General features: G+C 37.7%; 1 protein-coding gene across 5 annotated transcripts in view; it reads right to left on the bottom strand.

The window, feature by feature from the left end:
- Positions 1 to 24,223, bottom strand: part of LOC123529257 (RPII140-upstream gene protein-like) — a 157,860-nt gene that overhangs the window by 12,192 nt on the left and 121,445 nt on the right. For 4 of the 5 annotated variants that reach the window (XM_053521367.1, XM_045309507.2, XM_045309510.2 and 1 more), the window contains one exon: positions 264 to 365. The exons of the other annotated variant lie outside the window; for it this stretch is intronic. In XM_053521367.1, coding sequence (XP_053377342.1) covers positions 264 to 365 — 102 coding nt within the window. The remainder of the gene's footprint in view (positions 1 to 263; positions 366 to 24,223) is intronic. 5 annotated transcript variants of the gene reach the window in all.

Below are 24,223 nucleotides of genomic sequence, written 5' to 3'. Positions count from 1 at the left end.
TATGGCTTATACTGTGAAATCATCAATATTCGTGGGGGACTAATTTTTGTGGTTGAGTCAATCCACAAAATTTAATCCCAGTGAACAAGTAAAATTCCCATTCATTTTATGTTCAAAAGTTGAAATCCACGAATTCATATTCCCACAAAATTGCCGATTTGACCAAAACCATGAAATTTCATGCCCACGAAATTAAATGATTTTACAGTATGTACAGAATTATACATTATGACTGGTGAAGATTCTTAACTTTAAAAACTAACCTTCTAGCAATAAAATTAGCTTTCACTTCCTGGTAATTGAGTTCTTCTTGAGTTTCTCCAACCATTTTTAACATACCACAGGTTGCCAAACCTCCAATTAACCTTATAATAACAAAAGAACTATGATTGTTACAAGCTGAAAACAAGAGGGCCAAGATGGCCTTAAATCAGTCACCTGAGTTACACTGCTTGCATTAACAGTTTTGGAAGATAATTATTGTATGCCATTAAAATGTCTGTAAATTATTTTGAAGTAGTATATTTCTACAATCTTCATAGAGGGCCAGCAGTTTCTGACAAGGAGATTTTTTAAGGTCCCACTATAAGCATATAGGGAAAAGTGATCACACCCCCTGATGGCCATGTTTTTTGACGAATCAGAATAAGTTGAACTATCTTCATAAAGGGTCACCGAAGGAACATTTGTGTACAAGAGATCACAGAGTGATCTTGGCGCCCACCAATATGCCATTTTTCAGTGTTCCAAATTTCAAGACTTATTGACTAGCTCAAGGTCAAATTTCCATTTCTGTACACAACTATGTGCATGTGGTCCAAATTCGAAAGCTGTAGCTTGAGAAATGTGAAAGTAGGTCACTAGATCAATTTCAAGGCCAAAGTTCTTTGTACACAAAACTATGCATGTGCATCAAGTCTGAAGGCTGTAGTTTGAGAAATTTGAAAGTAGGTCACTAGGTCAATCTTAAGGTCAAAGTTTATTTCGGTACACAAAACTATGCAAGTGGTCCAAATTTGAAGGCTGTAGCTTGTGAAATGTGAAAGAAGGTCACTAGGTCAAAATCAAGGTCAAATTTCACTTCAGAACTCAAATCTATGCATGTGGGCCAAATTTGAAGCCTGTACCTTCAAAAATGTGAAAGTAGGTCACTAGGTCAATGTCAAGGTCAAAGTTTGTTTCGGTACACAATCCTATGCATGTGGTCTAAATTTGAAGCATGTAGCTACAGAAATGTGAAAGTAGGTCACTAGGTCAATCTTAAGGTCAAAGTTCATTTCGGTTAACAAAACTATGCAAGTGGTCCAAATTTGAAGGTTGCAGCTTGAGAAATGTGAAAGTAGGTCACTAGGTCAAAATCAAGGTCAAATTTTATTTCGAAACACAGAACTATGCATGTGCTTCAAATTTGAAGCCTGTACCTTCAAAAATGTGAAAGTAGGTCACTAGGTCAATGTCAAGGTCAAAGTTTGTTTCGGTATACAAAACTATGCAAGTGGTCCAAATTGAAGGCTGTAGCTTGAGAAATGTGAAAGTAGGTCAATAGGTCAAAATCAAGACCAAATTTCATTTCGGAACACAAAACTATGCATGTGGTCCAAATTTGAAGCCTGTACCTTCAAAAATGTGAAAGTAGGTCACTAGGTCAATGTCAAGGTCAAAGTTTTTTCAGTGCACAAAACTATGCATGTGGTCCAAATTTGAAGCCTGTAGCCACAGAAATGTGAAAGTAGGTTACTAGGTCAAAATCAAGGTCAACTCATGTCAAGGTTCATCTTGCCACTCAAAACCATACATGTCCAAATTTGAATGTTGTAGGTTATTGACAAGATTTTAAAAGCTTTTCCCGATATAAGTCTATATGAACCATGTGACCCCCTGGGGCGGGGCCATATTTGACACTAGGGGGATAATTTGAATAAACTTGGTACAGAACCACTAGATGATGCTACATTACAAATATCAAAGCCCTAGGCTTTGTGGTTTGGACAAGAAGATTTTCAAATTTTTCCCCTATATAAACCATGTGACCCCCTGGGTGGGGCCATATTTGACCCTAGAGGTATAATTTGAATAATCTTAGTAGAAGACCACTAGATGATGTCACATACAAAATATCAAAGCCCTAGGCCCTGTGGTTTTGGACAAGAGGTTTTTCAAAGTTTTTCCCTATATAAGTCTATATAAACCATGTGACCCCCGGGGCGGGGCCATATTAGACCCCAGGGAAATAATTAGAATAATCTTGGTAGAGGACCACTAGATGATGCTTCATACCAAATATCAAAGCCCTGTTGTTTTGAACAAGAAGATTTTTAAAGTTTTTCCCTATATAAATCTATGTAAATTATAGAAATAAACAAAGGGCCATAACTCACTCAAAAATTGTTGAACCAGTCTGATTTTCAGGGGGACACGACTAGGGTACAAATACATCATTCTGACAAAGTTTGGTCAAAATTCCCCTGGTAGTTTCTGAGGAGATGCGATAACGAGAAATTGTTAACGGAAGGATGGTCGGAAGGATGACGGACCACGGACGCAGAGTGATTTGAATAGCCCACCATCATCAGATGGTGGGCTAAAAATCGTTTTAAAATTGGGTATGCTGTTTCTGACAAAAGGACTTAAAATTTACAATAAAAACATAATTATAGGGAAAAGTGACCACTCCTGGCGGCCATGATTTTTGACGAATCTGAATAATTTAAATAATCTTGGTAGAAGGTCACACAAAGACCATTTGTGTGAAATTATTGTAAAATTAGGCCAGCAGTTTCATACAAGAAGACTCTTTAAATCAGGGTTGCCACTTAGTTGAGAAAATGAAATTCCCAGACTATTTCCTGACTAAACCATACCTTTCACTGACCAATACCACCATATTTTTTCGGCTTCCTCCTCCGTAACCGTCCAATCCACCCTTTTTAACAAGAGGGCCAAAATGAACCTATATCGCTCACCTGTTATCATTGCACTTAAGGACAAGAAGGTCAAAAAATCATAATCAAGATCAATCAAAAGAATTATTAGAAAATATAGTTAATTTTCTTAAAGGTTGCTTCAAATAAAATTATTTTCAAATCAGGCCAGTAGTTTCATACCCGAAGGATTACATCAGAGGAGGATAGGAGCAAAATTTTGACTGATGAAGCTCAAAGGACAGGAACAACAAAGGGAAGAAATTAAAAATAAATCAAAATAAATAAACAAAGTCCTCAGAAAAAATATCTAAAAAAATCAAATCATAAATGAAGCTGCTATTGTGCAGACAAGGTCAAAATAGCTAAGTTTGGCCCTTTCAGGGGTCATAACTCTGGAACCAGTAATGGGATCTGGCCGGTTCAAGAAAGGAACCAAGACCTTATTGTGACACAAGTTTTGTGCAAGTTTAATTAAATTCAAATCATAAATGAAGCTGCTATTGTGCAGACAAGGTCAAAACAGCTGATTCAGGCCCTATCAAGGGCCATAACTCTAGAACCCATCATTGAATCTGGCCATTTCAAAAACGGAACCAAGGTCTTATGGTGATACAAGTTGTGTGTAAGTTTGGTTAAAATCAAATCATAAATGAAGCTGCTATTGTGCAGACAAGGTCAAAAAAGCTAATTTTGGCCCTTTCAGGGGCCGTAACTCTCGAACCCATTATTGGATCTGGTCGGTTCAAGAAAGGAACCAAGATCTTATGATGACACAAGTTTTGTGCAAGTTTGATTAAAATCAAATCATAAATGAAGCTGCTATTGTGCAGACAAGGTCAAAAAAGCTAATTTTGGCCCTCTTAGGGGCCATAACTCTAGAACCTATTATGGGATCTGGTCGGTTCAACAAAGGAACTGAGATATTATGGTGACACAAGTTGTGTGCAAGTTTAATTAAATTCAAATCATAAATGAAGCTGCTATTGAGCAGACAAGGTCAAAATAGCTAATTTTGGCCCTTTCAGGGGCCATAACTCTGGAGCCCATGAGGGAATCTGGCCAGCTCAACAAAGGAACCAAGATCTTATGGTGATACAAGTTGTGTGCAAGTTTGGTTAAATTCAAATCATAAATGAAGCTGCTATTGTGCAGACAAGGTCAAAATAGCTAATTTTGGCCCTTCAGAGGCCATAACTCTGGAACCCATAATGGGATCTGGCCAGTTCAAGAAAGGAACCAAGATCTTATGGTGATACAAGTTGTGTGCAAGTTTGGTTAAAACTAGAGATGCTTTTGAGAAAAGCGCATGTCTCCCACAACTGCCCCTATGAAAAATGTTAGTTTCTCTAGATGTTTTAGATGAGTGGATCCAATTAGATGGTCTGGATGAGTGGATCCAATCAGTAATTCAAGGGCCATAAATCCAAAGTGCCTGGGCGGATTTGGCTAGTTATCGAACTTGGGTAAGGTCTTATGGCCAAACACATTTTGTTCAAGTTTGGTGAAGATCGGAAGAGAAATGTTCGACTTAGAGAGCGGACAAGAGTAATCAGACGGATTTTTCCGGTAATTCAAGGGCCATAACTCTAAAATGCCTGGACAGATTTTGCTAGTTATCAAACTTGGCCGAGGTCACATGGACAAACACATTTTGTTCAAGTTTGGTGAAGATCGGATGAGAAATGTTCGACTTAGAGTGCTGACAAGAGTAAAAAGGCCGATTTTTCGATAATTCAAGGGCCGTAACTCCAAAATGCTTGGACCGATTTATCGAGGTCTCATGGTCAAACACATTTTGTTCAAGTTTGGTGAAGATCGGATGAGAAATGTTTGATTAAGAGTGCGGACATGAGTAAAAAGGCCAATTTTTCGATAATTCAAGGGCCGTAACTCCCAAATGCCTGGACTGATTTGGCTAGTTATCAAACTTGTCTGAGGTCTTATGGTCAAACACATTTTGTTCAAGTTTGGTGAAAATCGGATGAGAAATGTTTGACTTAGAGTGCGGACAAGCTTTGTGACAGACACACAGACAGACAGACACACACACAGACTGGAGTAAATCAATATGTCTCCCACACCACTGTGTGGTGGGATAAATAATAAAATCATAAATGAAACCACTATCGTGCAGACAAGAAATTGTTGACGCACAAAAATAGCAAATTCTGGCCCTTTAAGGGGCAATAACTCTAGAACCCATGAAGGGATCTGGCCAGTTTTCGAAAGGAACTGAGATATCATGCCAATACAAGTTTTGTACAAGTTTGATTAAAATGGCTTGCAAAATTTGGTGTCTATCTTGTTCACAAGAAATTGTGGACAGACGGACAACGGACGAAGGGTGATCACAAAAGCTCACCCTGTCACTACGTGACAGGTGAGCTAAAAATCAGACCAGCAGTTTAGGAGGAGATGTTGTTTTTAGTTCTTGCAGCCCCTATGTGGAACCAAGTGAAAATGTCTGAACAACTTTGGAAGAGGACCACCAAGGTTAAGTTTCCACCAAATGCTTTCAGAGGAGATGTTGTTTAAAGGAAAGCGTGGATGGACAGACAGACTCCAGACAGTGAGCAATCATAATAGCTCACCCTAAGCAGGTAATAATAATAATAATAACGACTTTATTTATAGTGGATAACATATTTGGCTATGCCAATTTACAATATGGTCCACATATACATGTCTATATACAAAAAGAATGAACATGAATAAAATTATGACAATATTAAACACAGAGTTATATGTTATCAGAAAAATAATATGAGAATGAAATATATACAATACAAGACACTATATTTGACAATTGGAGTATTTACAATGAAAATGGTGAGAGATGGTAGAGACAGTATTTCCTGACATTTAATTGCAATTATGAATTATTGTACTGTCAGAGTATTGCCACTGAAGGTATGATCTTGTGAATTCTTCCTGGGTGTCTGAAGAACGTATATGTTTAGGAATGTTATTCCAGATAACTGGTCCAGAGTAGTGCAAAGATTTGCGAAAAAAAATCCTTTTTTGACATAAGTACTACTAGTTCATCATTTTGTCTAGACAGAAGTTAACGATCGGATGTTTGCTTTTGAGTAAATTTTGAAGTAAGGTAATTAGGACATTGATCATTAGTTGATTTATATAATAGGATTGCTTTTTTGTACTTAATTCGGTCAGAAAAAGTCATCCATTTCAATTCTGTAAATAATTCAGCGGATGGGACATAAAAATTTTTGCCAAGAATGATTCTTGCAGCACGTTTTTGGAATTTCAAAACAGTTTCTAGAAGCTCGTCATTGCAGTTTCCCCATATAGTGCAGCAATAATCAAGATGTGGCAAAATATAAGCATTGAAAAACAGCTTTCGGGAATGTAAGTTCAGGAAAGGTTTTATTCGTAACAGAAGATATAAATATGTATTGCATTTTTTCATGGTTTGTTCAACCTGATACTTCCAGTTTAGATGTTTATCCACATGTACTCCTAAAAGTTTCTCAGTGGATGAGTATGAAAGTGCTTGACCCTGCATTTGAATAGTATTACAGGTTGTGTGATTTGTTATTTTATTGTTTTTATATGAGGCAGTAATGTACATAGCTTTTTGTTTTAGATGTATTAGGAAGCATTGAGTTATCAGTGCACCATTTTTCAACAGTATTTATGTCAGCCTGTAGTGTATTGTGTACTTCTGTTACTGATTTACCAGTGGCAGATATTGTTGTATCATCTGCAAACATGTCAATTGATGATTTGCCTGTGTGTAGTGGATGGTCATTGATATACAGTATGAACAGTACTGGCCCTAGAACAGAGCCCTGGGGTACACCAGCAGAAATATCTTGGGCAGAAGATAGCTGACCTGCTACACAAACTTTTTGGGAACAGTTCTCTAAATATGATGAGCTGAAAACACTGGTCAATTTTGAACAACCAAGTTTAATTATGGAAAACAAGTACAGTGATAATTTTAGGTCTGCGTCCTGCTTCATATACGCATAAAATTTGCCGGGGACACTAAGTCTTGAAGTATGTCACACCGAAATGCTAAAATTACAGAAGGACGTTCCGTTGACCCGAGGTTTCGGTTTTGACCCACGATATTGGAGAACAAGAGCTGTTGGAGGACAGCAACGCTAGACTATTCAACAGCCTTGTCGACTGAATGAATACAAAAGTCGAAAAAGGGGCATAATTTAGTAAAAAAGCAAAATAGGGTTATGGAACCTGCATAGTGCTTATAAGTTCATGACAGTGGACAAGTGTGTGAAGTTTCAATCCATTCCCATTAGTGGGTACTGAGATACCAGCTTACATATAAGAATTTAACCCAAAACTCCTAAGTTGAACAAGAGGACCATGATGGTCCTGAATCGCTCACCTGCCCCCACATGAACTGAGTATGAAGTCATTTTTTCTATTATTTGACACTGTGACCTAGTTTTTGAGCTCATGTGATCTACTTCTGAACTTGACCTAGATATCATCAAGATAAAAATTCTAACCAATTTTCATAAAGATCCATTGAAAAATATGGCCTCTAGAGAGGTCACAAGGTTTTTTTATTATCTGACATAATAACCTAGTTTTTGAAGGCATGTGACCCAGTTTTGTACTTGACCTAGATATCATCAAGGTGAACATTCTCACCAATTTTCATAAAGACCTCATGAAAAATATGGCCTCCAGAGAGGTCACAATGTTTTTCTATTTTTAGACGTACTGACCTAGTTTTGACCGCATGTAACCCAGTTTCAAACTTGACCTAGACATCATCAAGATGAACATTCAGACCAACTTTCATACAGATCCCATGAAAACTATGGCCTCTAGAGTGGTCACAAGGTTTTTTCTATTATTTGACCTACTGACCTAATTTTTGTCTGCATGTGACCCAGTTTCAAACCTGACCTAGATATCATCAAGATGAACATTCTGACCAATTTTCATGCAGATCCAATGAAAAATATGGCCTCTACAGAGGTCACAGGGTTTTTCTATTATTTGACTTACTGACCTAGTTTTTGACTGTACGTGACCCAGTTTCAAACTTGACCTACATATCATCAAGATGAACATTCTGACCAATTTTCATGCAGATCCCATGAAAAATATGACCTCCAGAGAGGTCACAAGGATTTTCTATTATTTGACCTACTGACCTAGTTTTTGATGGTACGTGACCCAGTTTCGAACTTGACCTAGATATCATCAAGATGAACATTCTGACCAATTTTTATGAAGATCCCATGAAAAATATGGCCTCTAGGGAGGTCACAAGAATTTTCTATTTTTAGACGTACTGACCTAGTTTTGGACCGCAGTTGACCCAATTCGAACTTGAGCTAGAAATCACAAAGATGAACATTCTGACCAATTTTCATGCAGATCCCATGAAAAATATGGCCTCTACAGAGGTCACAAGGTTTTTCTATTATTTAACCTACTGACCTAGTTTTGGATCGGACGTGACCCAGTTTCGAACCTGACCTAAATATCATCAAGATGAACATTCTGACCAATTTTCATGCAGATCCCATGAAATATATGACCTCTAGAGAGGTCACAAGGATTTTCTATTATTTGACCCAATGACCTAGTTTTTGACCGCAGTTGACCCGGTTTCTAACTTGACCTAGATATCATCAAGATGAACATTCTGATCAATTTTCATACAGATCCAATGAAAAATAAGGCCTCTACAGAGGTCACAAGGTTTTTCTATTATTTGACCTACTGACCTAGTTTTGGACCGGACGTGACCCAGTTTCGAAGTTGACCTAGATTTCATCAAGATGAACATTCTGACTAATTTTCATGCAGATCCCATGAAAAATATGACCACCAGAGAGGTCACAAGGATTTTCTATTATTTGACCTACTGACCTAGTTTTTGATGGTACGTAACCCAGTTTCGAACTTGATCTAGATATCATCAAGATGAACATTCTCACCAATTTTTATGAAGATCCATTGAAAAATATGGCCTCTAGGGAGGTCACAAGGATTTTCTATTTTTAGACCTACTGACCTAGTTTTGGACTGCACATGACCCAGTTTCGAACTTGACCTAGATATCATCAAGATGAACATTCTGACCAATATTCATAAAGATTCCATGAAAAATGTGACCTCTAGAGTGGTCACAAGCAAAAGTTTACGCACGCACGCACGGATGGACGGACAGACGGACGGACGACGGACGCTGCGTGATCACAAAAGCTCACCTTGTCACTTTGTGACAGGTGAGCTAAAAAGGGACATAATTTTGTAAAATGCGAAGTTGAGTTATTGACCCTTTGCGCTGCATGTCATAACATTGAACAAGTTGACACATAGTGTGCTGATAGTTTAAAAATCCTTTTACCATTAGTTTCGTCGATGACTGAAGTGTGAAGTTATCCAGCTGTACATACATACAAAACGTTAACCAAAAATTCTATGTAAAAAAGGGGCATAATTTTGTAAAAAAGCAAAATAAGTTATGGATGCTGTGCATGTAAGTCAGTTTACACAGTAAAAGTGTGTGAAGTTTCAATCCATTCCAATAGTGGTTACTGCGATACCAGCTTACATACAAAACCTTAACCAAAAATTTCTAAGTCAAAAAGGGGCATAATTTTGTAAAAAAAAGCAAAATAGAGTATGGAACTGTGCAATGTAAGTCAGTTTATCACAGTGAAAAGTGTGTGAAGTTTCAATCCATTCCCACAAGCTGGTTGCTGAGATACCAGCTTACATACAAAAACCTTAACCAAAATTCGTGCAACGAGGGCAAATTGGCAAAGTCAATATGACTTGGATGTAATCTATAGTGAATAGTGAGCTGTAAGAATCTCAATGTTGGAACCCACACACAAAATGCCAGTAATCGGGACACGGACGCAGACACATGGGCGAGTCCAATAGCTTTACAATTCTATGAATAGCCGAGCTAAAAACTCATATTTGACCCACACAGAAAATGCCCAGTGTGTCTGCTTGACCTGCCAAAATTTTCTTTGATGAGTTTCGTGTTCGAAAGTTCTACCCCTTGTCAATCAAAATCCTGGTGAATTTCAATATTGTTTGCCACCATCAGCAGAAGTAAATAAGTGTGTGAAGTTTCAATCCATTCCCACAACCAAGCGGTTACTGAGATACCAGCTTACATACAAAACCTTAACCAAAATTTTCTAAGTCAAAAAGGGGCATAATTTTGTAAAAAAAAAAAAAGCAAAATAGAGATATGGAACCTGTGCAGTGTAAGTCAGTTTATCACAGTGAATAAGTGTGTGAAGTTTCAATCCATTCCCACAAGTGGTTGCTGAGATACCAGCTTACATACAAAAACGTAACCAAATCGGGACACGGACGCAGACACATGGGCGAGTCCAATAGCTTTACAATTCTATGAATAGTCGAGCTAAAAACTCATATTTGACCCACACAGAAAATGCCCAGTGTGTCTGCTTGACCTGCCGAAATTTTCTTTGATGAGTTTCGAGTTCGAAAGTTCCACCCCTTGTCAATCAAAATAGTGGTGAATTTCAATATTGTTCGCCACCATCAGCAGAAGTATGGTAGTAGGCAGAGTGTCAACTATTAACTACATACTGACGGATGTCAATCACACCACGCACCGACTAACACATGGTCATCTGACGGTTTGTATCTAGTACAATATAATATGTAATTAAGCACGCAATTTTAGGAAACCCATTTATCATTGGTTATTTATTTTTATTCAAACACTGATGGGAAATTACCCGCGAGTTTCCAAATAAATCAAAACGTCATGCTGGTAATTTTCCATTGTGGAAGCATGTGTGATCTAATTTACGTAAAGGAAAAATACCATTTACACTTGTAGAATTTGTTTGTTAATCTCAGAGATCCGATTACTTCCATTTCAGTTTCATTAATTGTGTCAATGAAACAATTTATAGTGACTGCAGGTTCTAATCAGAATATGCTGTTTTTTTTTTAATAATGGTGTTATACAGTTACTTGTGATTCAAAAGAGATGGTATCTAACATGATGCCGCCTGCAAAACTAACGAAGTCATCGGAATTCATCACTAATCGAAAAATACGTTGTTATTAAAAAGCTTATGAAAAAGTGTAACTAAATGACGCATACTTTAACAAATAAGAATATTGCATGATATATCGAATATCGATCATAATTTATTAATATGAATATATATATCGTATCAGTTTTATCATAGTTTTCTATGTACAGTCGAGACTGTTTTAAGAGACCGACTTTGGGAAGCAGCGAAAAAGGTCACATATGACAGGGAGTCTCTTAAAACAGTCTCACTTAACAGGATGACGCTGGTTTCATATATTTTTCCAATTAAAGTACATGAATATCGGATACTTATATACTGACCTCTTTTAAGGTAGGAGTGGAAAATGATTAAATACTATTTCTTTTGTTGCATATTGATAAAATATAAATTTCAAATAATTTGCATCATTCGTATGATGTTGATAAAACAAATTTAAGCTAAGGATCTGGCAAGAAAATAAAGGAGAGCAGTAAAATAAAAATATTCCATTGTGTACTAATTGTTCATTGACATTTATTCGATTATTGACTGCATCTTTAATCTGTGTTTACTTCGTCGTTTCCTGTTAAATACTGCCATATTTGTTTCACCAGGAATAAAGTTAATTTATGCACTGACTCCGAATTCTTCAGTGACTTTATACGCTGGTTTTCCCTAATCGAGCAATTCAAGTGCCTTAACACGCTGTTCTAATGTCAAAACAGTTCTTTTTTATGTTTTTCATCAGCCATTTTTTTGTAAACAATAAGTTCTCGTCTCAAACAACTTCACGCGAGATAAAGAACGGTAACTCTATCGTGTAAAATCTTGCGAGGGAGCGTCTCAAAGTCGCTGAAAACGGTCTAAATATCGATTCGGGAGCCTGATTTCACAGTCGCTTGTCGCGTAAGGCAGGGGGTTGCTTAATTCAGACTCTTTTAATAGTAAATTGCGTCCGGAGCATAAAATATGGTCGCATATGACAGGGAGTCGCTAAATTCAGGGGGTCGTTAAGGCAGTCTCGACTGTATATTTTATTTTGGGTTTAACTGAAATGCAGGTTAGAAAGACATTTGAAACCTGTGAGATTCTTTAACAGTATGATGAATTGTATATAAATATAAAATAACTCTTTGGTTATATGATGATGTTAGTGACTTTAGATAAAGTCTGTGGAAGTTGCATTTATAACAATATAGCTTGACCTCTGGAAATCTGATCTTGACTCTTGAAAATTTAGGCTGAATAGTCAATGACTCTTGAGATTCAGAACCTACCAAACGCCCCGATTATTCAGGTCCCTTGCAAGACACACTTAGTTGCCTGAACTTGTCCCTAGACCATATTCTATATACACAGTGTCCCAGCTAGGCGCCCTGCCCCTTTTACTCAGCGCCCTGCCTTTTTAATAGCACCCTTTGCCCTTTTCATAAAATTTCTATATGCCTTTTTCAAATAGTGTTAAAATTTTTGACAATACACAGCATGACATGTGACTCGTCGTAAATATCAGCCATTTACCTGCCTTGTTTACAGGTGACCTAGGGCTATAACTGGATTAACACTGCTGCATGCGGGCTTAACGCAAAACAGTTGTAACTCCTTTATTTCAAATAAGTTACAACCATTTTGCGCTAAGCACGCGTGCAACAGTAATTGTCCAAAACAAACATAGTCTTGATTACTTGTAATCATTTAGTCAAGGTAAGAAATATGTCCCGTTAATGAACTCTAAACTCTAAATTGCTGTTATCATTTTATGTGGTAGAGGTGGACCTCAGTCTGGGTAGGATGTGTGGTGGTGTAAAACGTATTTCATTTCCGTAGGGTTTAGTTTTTTGATACTTTAATGTTAACAGATGCATTTAATGTTTGGAGAGAGAGTGATATATGATGAGGATATGGATCTATGGTTATTGTGGTTTAAAAGGATTCACTGAAAAAGTCACACTTCCAGTTTCCGGACGATAATCTAACAAGAGCTGTCTCCATAGGATGACACATGCCCCCGATGGCACTTTTAATGAATAGTTATGGCCGATGTTAGAGTTTAGGACCTTTGACCTACGGACCTGGGTCTTGCGCGCGACACGTCGTTTTACTGTGATACACATTCATGCCCAATAATTTTAAAATCCATGCATGAATGTCAAATATATGGACCGGACATGCACTATCATGAAATATGACCTTTAACGTCTAAGTGTGACCTTGACCTTTAAGCTACAGACCTGGGTCTTGCGCGCGACATGTCTTACTGTGCCACACATTTATGCGTAGTTACTTGAAAATCTATCCATGGATGACAAAGATATGGACCAGACACGCCCATCAATGCACTATCATGACCTTTAACGTCTAAGTGTGACCTTGACCTTTGAGCTACGGACCTGGGTCTTGCGCCCGACACGTCATCTTACTGTGGTACACATTCATGCCAAGTTATTTGAAAATCCATCCATGGATGACAAAGATATGGACCAGACACGAAAATTGCGGACAGACGTTTCAAAAACTATATGCCTCCCTTCGGGGGCATAAAAATTTCCTTCCGTAAATACTAAGACAAATTACATTTTTGAAACTTTACTTAAAGTAATTTACATAAACCTCTAAATGTTGAAATCTATCTGCATATGTTATGTGGAAAATATGCACACATTTAATACAAAACAAGAGGGCCAAGATGGCCCTAGGTTGCTCACCTGAGAAACAAACCATAACAGTGTAAACATGTTTGACATAGTGATTTCATGGAAACAAATATTCTGACCAGTTTTCATTAAAATTGGACCAAAAATGTGGTCTCTTGAAGTGTAATCAAGTATTTTCTTCAATTTGACCTAGTGACCTGGTTTTTAAAACAAGGTAACCTACATTCGAACTTGACCTAGATTTGATCAAGGCAATCATTCTGACTAAATTTCATGAACCTCAATTGAAAAATACAGCCTTTATCGCATACAAAACGTTTTTCTTTGACTTGTCCCAGTGACCTAGTTTTTGATCCCAGATGACCCGTATTCAAACTTGACCTTAATTTCATTAAGGCTATCATTCTGACCAAATTTCATGAAGATCAACTGAACAAAAGGGCCATGATGGCCCTGTATTGCTCACCTGAGTACCATTGCTCAAAATGATATGATCAAGTTTTGACATAGAGCACATAGGCATACACATTAAATCATCAGGATAAACATTTTCTTGTAACAGTCCCTTTTGACCTAGTCAGGACCAATTTCCATACCAAGCTTGAGGGTCCTAGGCTCAAATGCTGCATTTTTGTACTAACATGACTATTCCTAACCCTGGAAGACTTAAATAACATTTAAAACCAATCTTATTAGACGCTGCTGAGATATATTCTTTATACAAGAGGGCCATGATGGCCCTATATCGCTCACCTGTTATCATTGCACTTGAGGACAAGAAGGTCCTCAGAAAAAATATCTAAGTCCAAAGGACAGGAACAACAAAGGGAAGAAATTTAACCAAAAAGAAACAAAAATTCTTACAAGGTACAGTTATGTCAAAATACACCTAAAAATTGGAGGTACCATCCATGTTGTACCACAGAAAAGTGGTCTCGGTTTTTCCCTACGGCCAATAATAAAAAAGTTACTAAAAATAAGCTATTTATAGTAACGTAAAAGGGAAGTAATAAAAAAAAAATTATTGTAACTGAACAAAAGAAGGATCTGCCAAATAAATCTGTTGACATCTGTTGAAATTTCTGATCAGTATCTTCATTAGTTCAGAGATATACCCATTTTAATTTGAAATAAAGGGAGGTAATTAGACATAAAATCAGTCCATAGTTATCTACCCTGATTGGCTCAGTCCAACTAATGACAATAATGAAATTTCAAATAAGTCCTATAAGTACTTACTGATATAAATCCATTTTGATTACAATCAGGGGAGGTAATCAGATATAAAATAACTCTGGAACCTACGATTGGATCTGATCTGTCATGGAATCCAAGATTTATTGTTGCTGAAGATATTTTGGAAGTTTGTATCAATTAAAACCAAAAATGGAAGTATCTATTTGGCTGCAAAAGCCAAAATAGCCAATTTTAGACCTTTAAGGGGCCATAACTATGGAACCCATGACGGAATCTGACCAGTTCAAGAAAGGAACCAAGATCCTGTGGTAATACCAGTTGTGTGCAAGTTTGGTTAAAATCGAATCATAAATGAAGCTGCTATTGTGCAGATAAGGTCAAAATAGCTAATTTTGGTCCTTTCAGGGGCCATAACTCTGGAACCCATTAAGGGATCTGGCTGGTTTAAAAAAGGAACTGAGATCTTATGGTGATACAAGTTTTGTGCAAGTTTGGTTAAAATAAAATCATAAATGAAGCTGCTATTGTGCAGACAAGGTCAAAATAGCTAATTCTGGCCCTTTCAGGGGCCATAACTCTGGAACCCATAATGGAATCTGGCCAGTTAAACAAAGGAACCAAGATCTTATGGTGATACAAGTTGTGTGCCAGTTTGGTAAAAATCAATTATAAATAAAGCTGCTATTGTGCAGACAAGGTCAAAATAGCTGATTTTGGCCCTTTCAGGGGCCATAACTCTGGAACCCATAATGGGATCTGGCTAGTTTAAGAAAGGAACCGAGATCTTATGGTGATACAAGTTATGTGCAAGTTTAGTTAAAACAAAATCAAAAATGAAACCACTATCGTGCAGACAAGAAATTGTTGACGCACGGACGGACGGACGGACTTTCCTACATATGGATACTTATGTGGCTACTCTTTTGTTCTCTCTATTGTTCTTTTAGCCACGTAAGAGAAAAATAGCCACATAAAAGCCTTACGGAATGAATGACATCAAAGAAAAAGTACAGTTACCTATTCTTCCTACAGCCACCTAAATATGCAAATGTGAGCTTCGACGGACGGACTGAAAACGGACAACAGACGAAGGGTGATCACAAAAGCTCACCTTGTCACTATGTGACAGGTGAGCTAATAAAATAAAGGGAGGTAATTTGTCATAAATTCAGTCAAAAGTTATCTACCCTGATTGTCAGAGTCCATCTGACGGCACAAAATGACATTTCAAATCAGTATCTTCATTGGTTACTGAGATAAAACCATTTTAATTTGAAACAAAGGGAGGTAATTTGACATAAAATTAGTCCATAGCTATCTACCCTGATTGTCTCAGTCCAACTAATGACAATAATGAAATTTCTAATGAGTTCTATAAATATTATTGAGATAAATCTATTTTTATTAAAATCAAGGAAGGTAATCATGCATTGATATATGCATGTAGAAGATAAAGAGTACAAGCCTATACAACAATATATTAGTAAAGTATTCATATCGATAAATGTTATAACAAGAGTTATCTAATATAACTATTTCTTACCATGGAAGACATCAATAACATTTCAAACCAATCTCATTAGAAGCTGCTTAGGTGTATTCATTTAGATAAAACATAAAGGGAGGTAATTTGTCATAAATTCAGTCGATATGTATCTTCACTGATTGTCCAAGTCCATCTGTTCACATATATGAAATTTCAGATCGGTATCTTCATTAGTTAAAGAGATATACCCATTTTAATTTGAAATAAAGGGAGGTAATTTGGCATAAAATCAGTCCATAGTTATCTACCATGATTGTCTCAGTCCAACTAATGACAATAATAAAATTTCAAATAAGTCCTATAAATACTTACTGATATGAATATATTTTGATTACAATCAGGGGATGTAATCAGATATAAAATAACTCTGGAACCTACGACTGGATCTGACAGATTTGTCATGGAATCCAAGATTTATTGTTGATCAAGATATTTTGGAAGTTTGTATCAAATCAAACCATAAATGAAGTTTCTATATGGCTGCAAAAGCAAAAATTGCAAATTTTGGACCTTTAAGGGGCCTTAACTCTGGAACCCATAAAGGAATCTAGCAAGTTCAAGAAAGGAATCAAGATCTCACGGTGATACAAGTTGTGTGCAAGTCTGGAAAAAATCAAATCATAAATAAAGCTGCTATTGTGCAGACAAGGTCAAAATAGCTAATTTTGGTCCTTTCAGGGGCCATAACTCTGGAACCCATAATGGGATCTGGCCAGTTCCAGAAAGGAACCGAGATCTTATGGTTATACAAGTTGTGTGCAAGTTTGGTAAAAACAAGAGCTGTCACTAATGGTGACAAATGCCCACCGCAGCGCCTTGACCTTTGACCTGGTGACCTTGACCTGGTGACCCCAAAGTCAGTAGGGGTCGTGTACTCAGCACGTGAAGTTTGAAGGTCCTGGGTGCAGTTGTTCGCGAGTAAGGTGCCTTCATGCAAAAAGTTAATGTTGTGACAAACTAACGAATGAACGGACAGACAGTTGAAAACTAATATGCCTCCCTTCGGGGGCATAATAAAATCATAAATGAAACCACTATCGTGCAGACAAGAAATTGTTGACACACGCACGCAAATTCTGGCCCTTTAAGGGGCAATAACTCTAGAACCCATGATGGGATCTGGCAAGTTTTCGAAAGGAACCTAGATATCATGCCAATACAAGTTATGTACAAGCTTGATTAAAATTGCTTGCAAAATGTGGTCTCTATCGTGTTCACAAGAAATTGTGGACGGACGGACGACGGATGAATGGCGATCACAAAAGCTCACCCTGTCACTACTTGACAGGTGAGCTAAAAATACAGTCTCTATCGCATACACAAGGCTAATCTTTGATTTGACCTAGTGACCTAGTTTTTAACCACAGATGACCCATATTCTGACTTAACCTAGATTTTATTAAGGCAATCATTCTGACTAAATTTTATGTATATCCAGTGTAAAATGCAGCCCCTATTGCGTACACAAGGTTTTTCTTTAATTTGACCGTGTGACCTAGTTTTTGACCCTAGATGACTCCTATTCAAATTCGACCTAGATTTCATCCAGATAAACATTCTGATCAAATTTCATGAAGATCCGGTGTAAAATGCAGCCCCTATTGCATACACAAGGTTTTTCTTGGATTTGACCTAGTGACCTATTTTTTTAACCCCACATGACCAATATTCGTAACTGGCCTAGACTTCAAGGCAATCATTCTGACCATATTTCATGAAGATCAATTGAAAAATACAGCCTCTATCGCATACACAAGGTTTTTCTTTGACTTGACCTAGTGACGTAGTTTTTGACCCAAGAAGACCCATTTTCGAATTCGGCCTATATTTCATCAAGGTAATCATTCTGACAAAATTTCATGAAGATCAATTGAAAAATACAGCCTCTATCGCATACACAAGGTTTTTCTTTGATTTGACTTAATGACCTAGTTTTTGACCCCAGATGACCCATTTTTGAACTTCACCTAGATTTCATCAAGGTAATGATTCTGACCAAAATTCATGAAGATCAATTGAAAAAAATACAGCCTCTATCGCATACACAAGGTTTTTCTTTGATTTGACCTAGTGACCTAGTTTTTGACCCCAGATGACCCATTTTCAAACTTGGCCTAGATTTCATCAAGGTTATCATTCTGACAAAATTTCATGAAGATCAGTTGAAAAATACAGCCTCTATCGCATACACAAGCTAAATGTTGACAGACGACAGACAGACAGACGCCGGACATCGAGCGATCACAATAACTCACCTGAGCAGGTGAGTTAAAAAAACTTACAACATAAAACGTGTATTGTTTTCCCGCCAAAATATAATACAGAGTGCATCAGCAATAAATTCATTTTTAGTGCTGACAGTTCAGGATTTTGCTTTTGGTTTAAAACATGAGATTCTGAGCTATTTTCATATTAACATCCAATAAACTACTGAATTTTGCGTGGCGACATCGAATAACAAGAGATCACAGTGATGTTCGTGCCCACAACTGAGCCATTTTTGAATATTCCAAATTTCAAGACTAGCTCAAGGTCAAAAGAAGGGTCAATGTTCATTTTGGTACACAAAACTATGCATGTGGTCCAAATTTGGAGGCTTTTGCTTGAGAAATGTGAAAGTAGGTCCCTAGATCAAAATCAAGGTCAAATTTCATTTCAGAACACAAAACTATGCATGTGGTCCAAATTTGAAGCCTGTATGTTCAAAAATGTAAAAGTAGGTCACTAGGTCAATGTCAGGGTCAAAGTTTATTTTGGTCCATACACCTATGCATGTGGTCCAAATTTGAAGGCTGTAGCTACAGAAATGTGAAAGTAAGTCGCTGGGTCAATCTCAAGGTCAAAGTTCATTACGGTACACGAAAGTATGCATGTGGTACAAATTTGAAGGCTGTAGCTTGAGAAATGTGAAAGTAGGTCACTAGGTCAAAATCAAGGTCAAATTTCATTTCGGAACACAAAATTATGCATGTGGTCCAAATTTGAAGCCTGTACCTTCAAAAATGTGAAAGTAGGTCACTTGGTCAATATCAAGATCTAAGTTTATTTCAGTAAACAAACCTATGCAAGTGGTCCAAATTTGAAGGCTGTAGCTACAGAAATTTGAAAGTAGGTCACTAGGTCAAGATCAAGGTCAATGTTCATTTCGGTACACAAAACTATGCATGTGGTCCAAATTTGAAGCCTGTATCTTTAAAAATGTAAAAGTAGGTCACTAGGTCAATGTCAGGATCAAATTTTATTTCGGTACACAAAAGTATGCATGTGGTCCAAATTTGAAGGCTGTAGCTTGAGAAATGTGAAAGTAGGTCACTAGGTCAAAATCAAGGTCAAACTAAAAAATGCTTTTGTAAAAAAAGCGCATGTCTCCCCCAATGCAAAGTCCTATAGGCAAGAAGTCAATAGGGGTCAGGAGCCAAAGTCAAAGAGACACTGATGGTTGGCTGCAATAGGGATTACCTACTTGGCATGTCCAGTCATCCCGCTAAATTTCAACACTCTTGGCCTAATGGTTCTCAAGTCACTGTTCAGGCTCCTGTGACCTTGACCTTTGATCAAGTGATCTCAAAATAAATAGGGGTCATCTACTCTGCATGTCCAATCATCCTATTAAATTTCAACATTGTAGGTCAAGTGGTTCTCAAGTTATTTCCATAAAATGATTTTACATGAACAGGCCACTGTGACCTTGACCTTTAATAGACTGACCACAAATCAATAGGGGTCATCTACTCTGCATGTTCAATCATCCTATGAAGTTTCAACATTCTGGGTCAAGTGGTTCTCAAGTTATTGATCGGAACTGGTTATCAATGTTCAGGCCCCTGTGACCTTGACCTTTAACGGAGTGACCCCAAAAACAATATGGGTCATTTACTCTGCATGAACAATCATCCTATGAAGTTTCAACATTCTGGGTCGAGAGGTTTTTACGTTTTTGATTGGAAATGGTTTTCCATGCTCAGGCCCCTGTGGCCTTGACCTTTAACAGAGTGACCCTAAAATCATTAGGGGTCATCTACTCTGCATGACCAATCATCCCATGAAGTTTCATCATTCTGGGTCAAGTGGTTCTCAAGTTACTGACCGGAAATGGTTTTCAATGTTCAGGCCCCTGTGACCTTGACCTTTCACAGAGTGACCCCAAAATCGTTAGGGGTCATCTACTCTGCATGACCAATCATCCTATGAAGTTTCAATGGTTTTCCATGTTCAGGCCCCTGTGACCTTGACCTGCGGAGGGCCCTTGATAATGTTGGTTTAACTTGTGGCCCAACCCATTTGTATGTATTTTATTTAATGCTTGTTTTAAATGTGATGTATACATGTGTGAATATGTAATATTATATACAATAAAATATGATTAAACTAGACCTTGACCTTTGAAGTTTCAACACTCTGGGTCAAGTGGTTCTCAATTTATTGATCGAAAATGGTTTTCCATGTTCAGGCCACCTTGACCTTTGATAGAGTGACCCCAAAAACTATAGGGGTCGTCTACTCTATAAGCCCTAACATCCTATGAAGTTTGAAGGTTCTAGCTTAAATGGTTCTCCAGTTATTGATCGGAAATGAAGTGTGACGGAAGGACGGACGGATGGACAGATGGGGCAAAAACAATATGTCTCCGCCCAGTGGGGGGGGGGGGGGGGGGGGGTGACATAAATATAGTTATACTTACTATTCTGTTTTTACTATAATGGTGTCCATTTGAATTAAACAGAAAAACAAAAGTTCACTCGAAAGAAAAGCAGCAAAGTGCCTCTCAGAAAGGACCTTATAATGATCTAGACCTGGTTTGATGAAGATCCATTCAGCAGTTCAAGACAGGAAGTCATTTAAAGGCATTTCTTATTTTAGCTCTGGTAGTGCTTAAAAGGAGCCAATCATCCCCATTTTTACAAATTGGGAGAGGACCTTATAATGATGCTACAATCATATTTGATGAAGATCCATCAAGCAGTTTATGAGAAGGTTGGTATTTCTATTTTTAACTTCAGTAGCCCCTAATTGTGGCCAAGTGCCCCTAATAATCAAACAAATTTGAGAAAGCACCTTATAATGATCCTCTAGACCAGGTTTGATGAAGATCCATCAAGCAGTTCAAGAGAAGATGTCATTTAAAGGCATTTTTAATTTTAGCCCTGGTAGACCCTAAAAGGGGCCAAGTGCCCCTACTGAAAAAAACTTTGGGAGGACCTTATAATGATGCTACAGACCAACTTTGATGAAGATCCATCCAGCAGTTCATGAGAATAAGTTCTTTAATGGTTTATCTATTTTTAGCTTTGTGGCCCCAAAAAGATGCCAAGGTGAAATATTTGAACAAACTTGGTAGAGGTCCATGCCAGGATGCTTCTGACCAAGTTTGGTGACCAGTAGTAACAGTAAATTTGAGAAAGGATCTTATAATGATCCGCTAGACCAGGTTTGATGAAGATCCATCTAGCAGTTTAAGAGAAGAAATCACTTAAAGGCATTTTTAATTTTAGCTCTGGTAGACCCTAAAAGGGGCTAAGTGCCCCTATTGAAACTAGAATGTGTCTGTAGGACACAGGGTGTGCCCCTGGAACATATGTCACAAATAAGGGGCAATAGTTCAAATGTTTGCAGTCTTATGGGGGTATAGCCTCAACAAACATTTGTAGCTCACCTGAGCACGAAGTGCTCAAGGATGAGCTTTTGCGGTCAGTGATTGTCCGGCGTCGTCCATCGTCAGTCGTCCGTCAACACCTCCCAGCCTAAACCATCAGTCCAACTTTGCTGAAACTTCACAGGAATGTTCCTTGCATGATCCTCATTAAAAATTAGTCAAAGAAATAAATTCCATGCATGTACAATCATCCTATGAAGTTTCAACATTCTGGGTCAAGTGGTTCTCTAGTTATTGATCGGAAATGGTTTTCCATGTTCAGGCCCCTGTGACCTTGACCTTTGATGGAGTGACCCCAAAATCAATAGGGGTCATCTACTCTTTATGACCAATCATCCTATGAAGTTTCAACATTCTGGGTCAAGTGGTTCTCTAGCTATTGATCGGAAATGGTTTTCAATGTTCAGGCCCCTGTGACCTTGACCTTTGACAGAGTGACCCCAAAATCAATAGGGGTCATCTACTCTTTATGACAAATCATCCTATGAAGTTTCAACATTCTGGTTCAAGTGGTTCTCTAGTTATTGATCGGAAATGGTTTTCAATGTTCAGGCCCCCGTGACCTTGACCTTTGACGGAGTGACCCCAAAATCAATAGGGTCATCTACTCTTCATGGCCAATCATCCTATGAAGTTTCAAAATTCTGGGTCAAGTGGTTCTCTAGTTATTGATCGGAAATGGTTTTCAATGTTCAGGCCCCCGTGACCTTGACCTTTGACGGAGTGACCCCAAAAACAATAGGGGTCGTCTACTCCAGCAGCCCTACAACCCTATGAAGTTTGAAGATTCTAGGTCAAATGGTTCTCCAGTTATTGCTCGGAAATGAAGTGTGACGTACGGACGGACGGACAGGGCAAAAACAATATGTCTCCTTGGGGAGACATATTTTCATTTCGGAACACCAAACTATGCATTTGGTCCGAATTTGAAGCCTGTACCTTCAAAAATGTGAAAGTAGGTCACCAGGTCAATGTCAAGATCAAAGTTTATTTCAGTAAACAAACCTATGCAAGTGGTCCAAATTTTAAGGCTGTAGCTACAGAAATGTGAAAGTAGGTCACTAGGTCAAAACAAGAGAACCATGATGGTCCTGAATCGCTCACCTCTTCCCACATGATCAAGTTTTGAGTATGACTTCGTTTTTTCTATTATTTGACATAGTGACCTAGTTTTTGAGCTAATGTGACCCAGTTTTGAACTTGACCTAGATATTATCAAGATAAAAATTCTGACCAATTTTCATGAAGATCCATTGAAAAATATGGTCTCTAGAGAGGCCACAAGGTTTTTCTATTATTTGACCTATTGACCTAGTTTTCGAAGGTACGTGACCAGGTTTTGAACTTTACCTAGATATCATCAAGGTGAACATTCTCACTAATTTTCATGAAGATCTCATGAAAAATATGGCCTCTAGAGAGGTCACAAGGTTTTTCTATTTTTATACCTACTGGCCTAGTTTTTGACCGCACGTGACCCAGTTTCGTAACTGACCTAGATATCATCAAGGTGAACATTCAGATCAATTTTCATGAAGATCCATTGAAAAATATGGCCTCTAGAGAGGTCAAAAGATTTTTCTAATTTTAGACCTACTGACCTAGTTTTTGACCACAGTTGACCCAGTTTCAAACCTGACCTAGATATCATCAAGATGAACATTCAGACCAACTTTCATACAGATCCCATGAAAAGTATGGCCTCTAAAGATGTCACAACGTTTTTTTATTATTTGACCTACTGACCTAGTTTTTTAAGGCACGTGACCCAGTTTCAAATTTGACCTAGATATCATCAAGGTGAACATTCTGACCAATTTTCATGAAGATCCATTCAAGGGTATGGCCTCTAGAGAGGTCACAAGGGTTTTCTATTTTAAGACCTACTGACCTAGTTTTTGATCGCAGTTGACCAATTTCAAACTTGACCTATATATCATCAAGATAAACATTCAGACCAACTTTCATACAGATCCCATGAAAAATATGGCCTCTAGAGAGGTCACAACATTTTTTCATTATTTGACCTACTGACCTACTTTTTAATGGCACATGACCTACTTTCGAACTTGACCTAGATACCATGAAGATGAACAGTCTGACCAATTTTTATGGAGATCCATTCACAAGTATGGCCTCTAGAGAGGTCACAAGGTTTTTCTATTTTTAGACCTACTGACCTAGTTTTTGACCGCACATGACCCTGTTTCGAACTTGAC

The sequence above is a fragment of the Mercenaria mercenaria genome, chromosome 13 (genome assembly GCF_021730395.1).
Source record: "Mercenaria mercenaria strain notata chromosome 13, MADL_Memer_1, whole genome shotgun sequence".
Taxonomy (NCBI): domain Eukaryota; kingdom Metazoa; phylum Mollusca; class Bivalvia; order Venerida; family Veneridae; genus Mercenaria; species Mercenaria mercenaria.
This window is presented reverse-complemented; position numbering and strand designations above follow the sequence as displayed.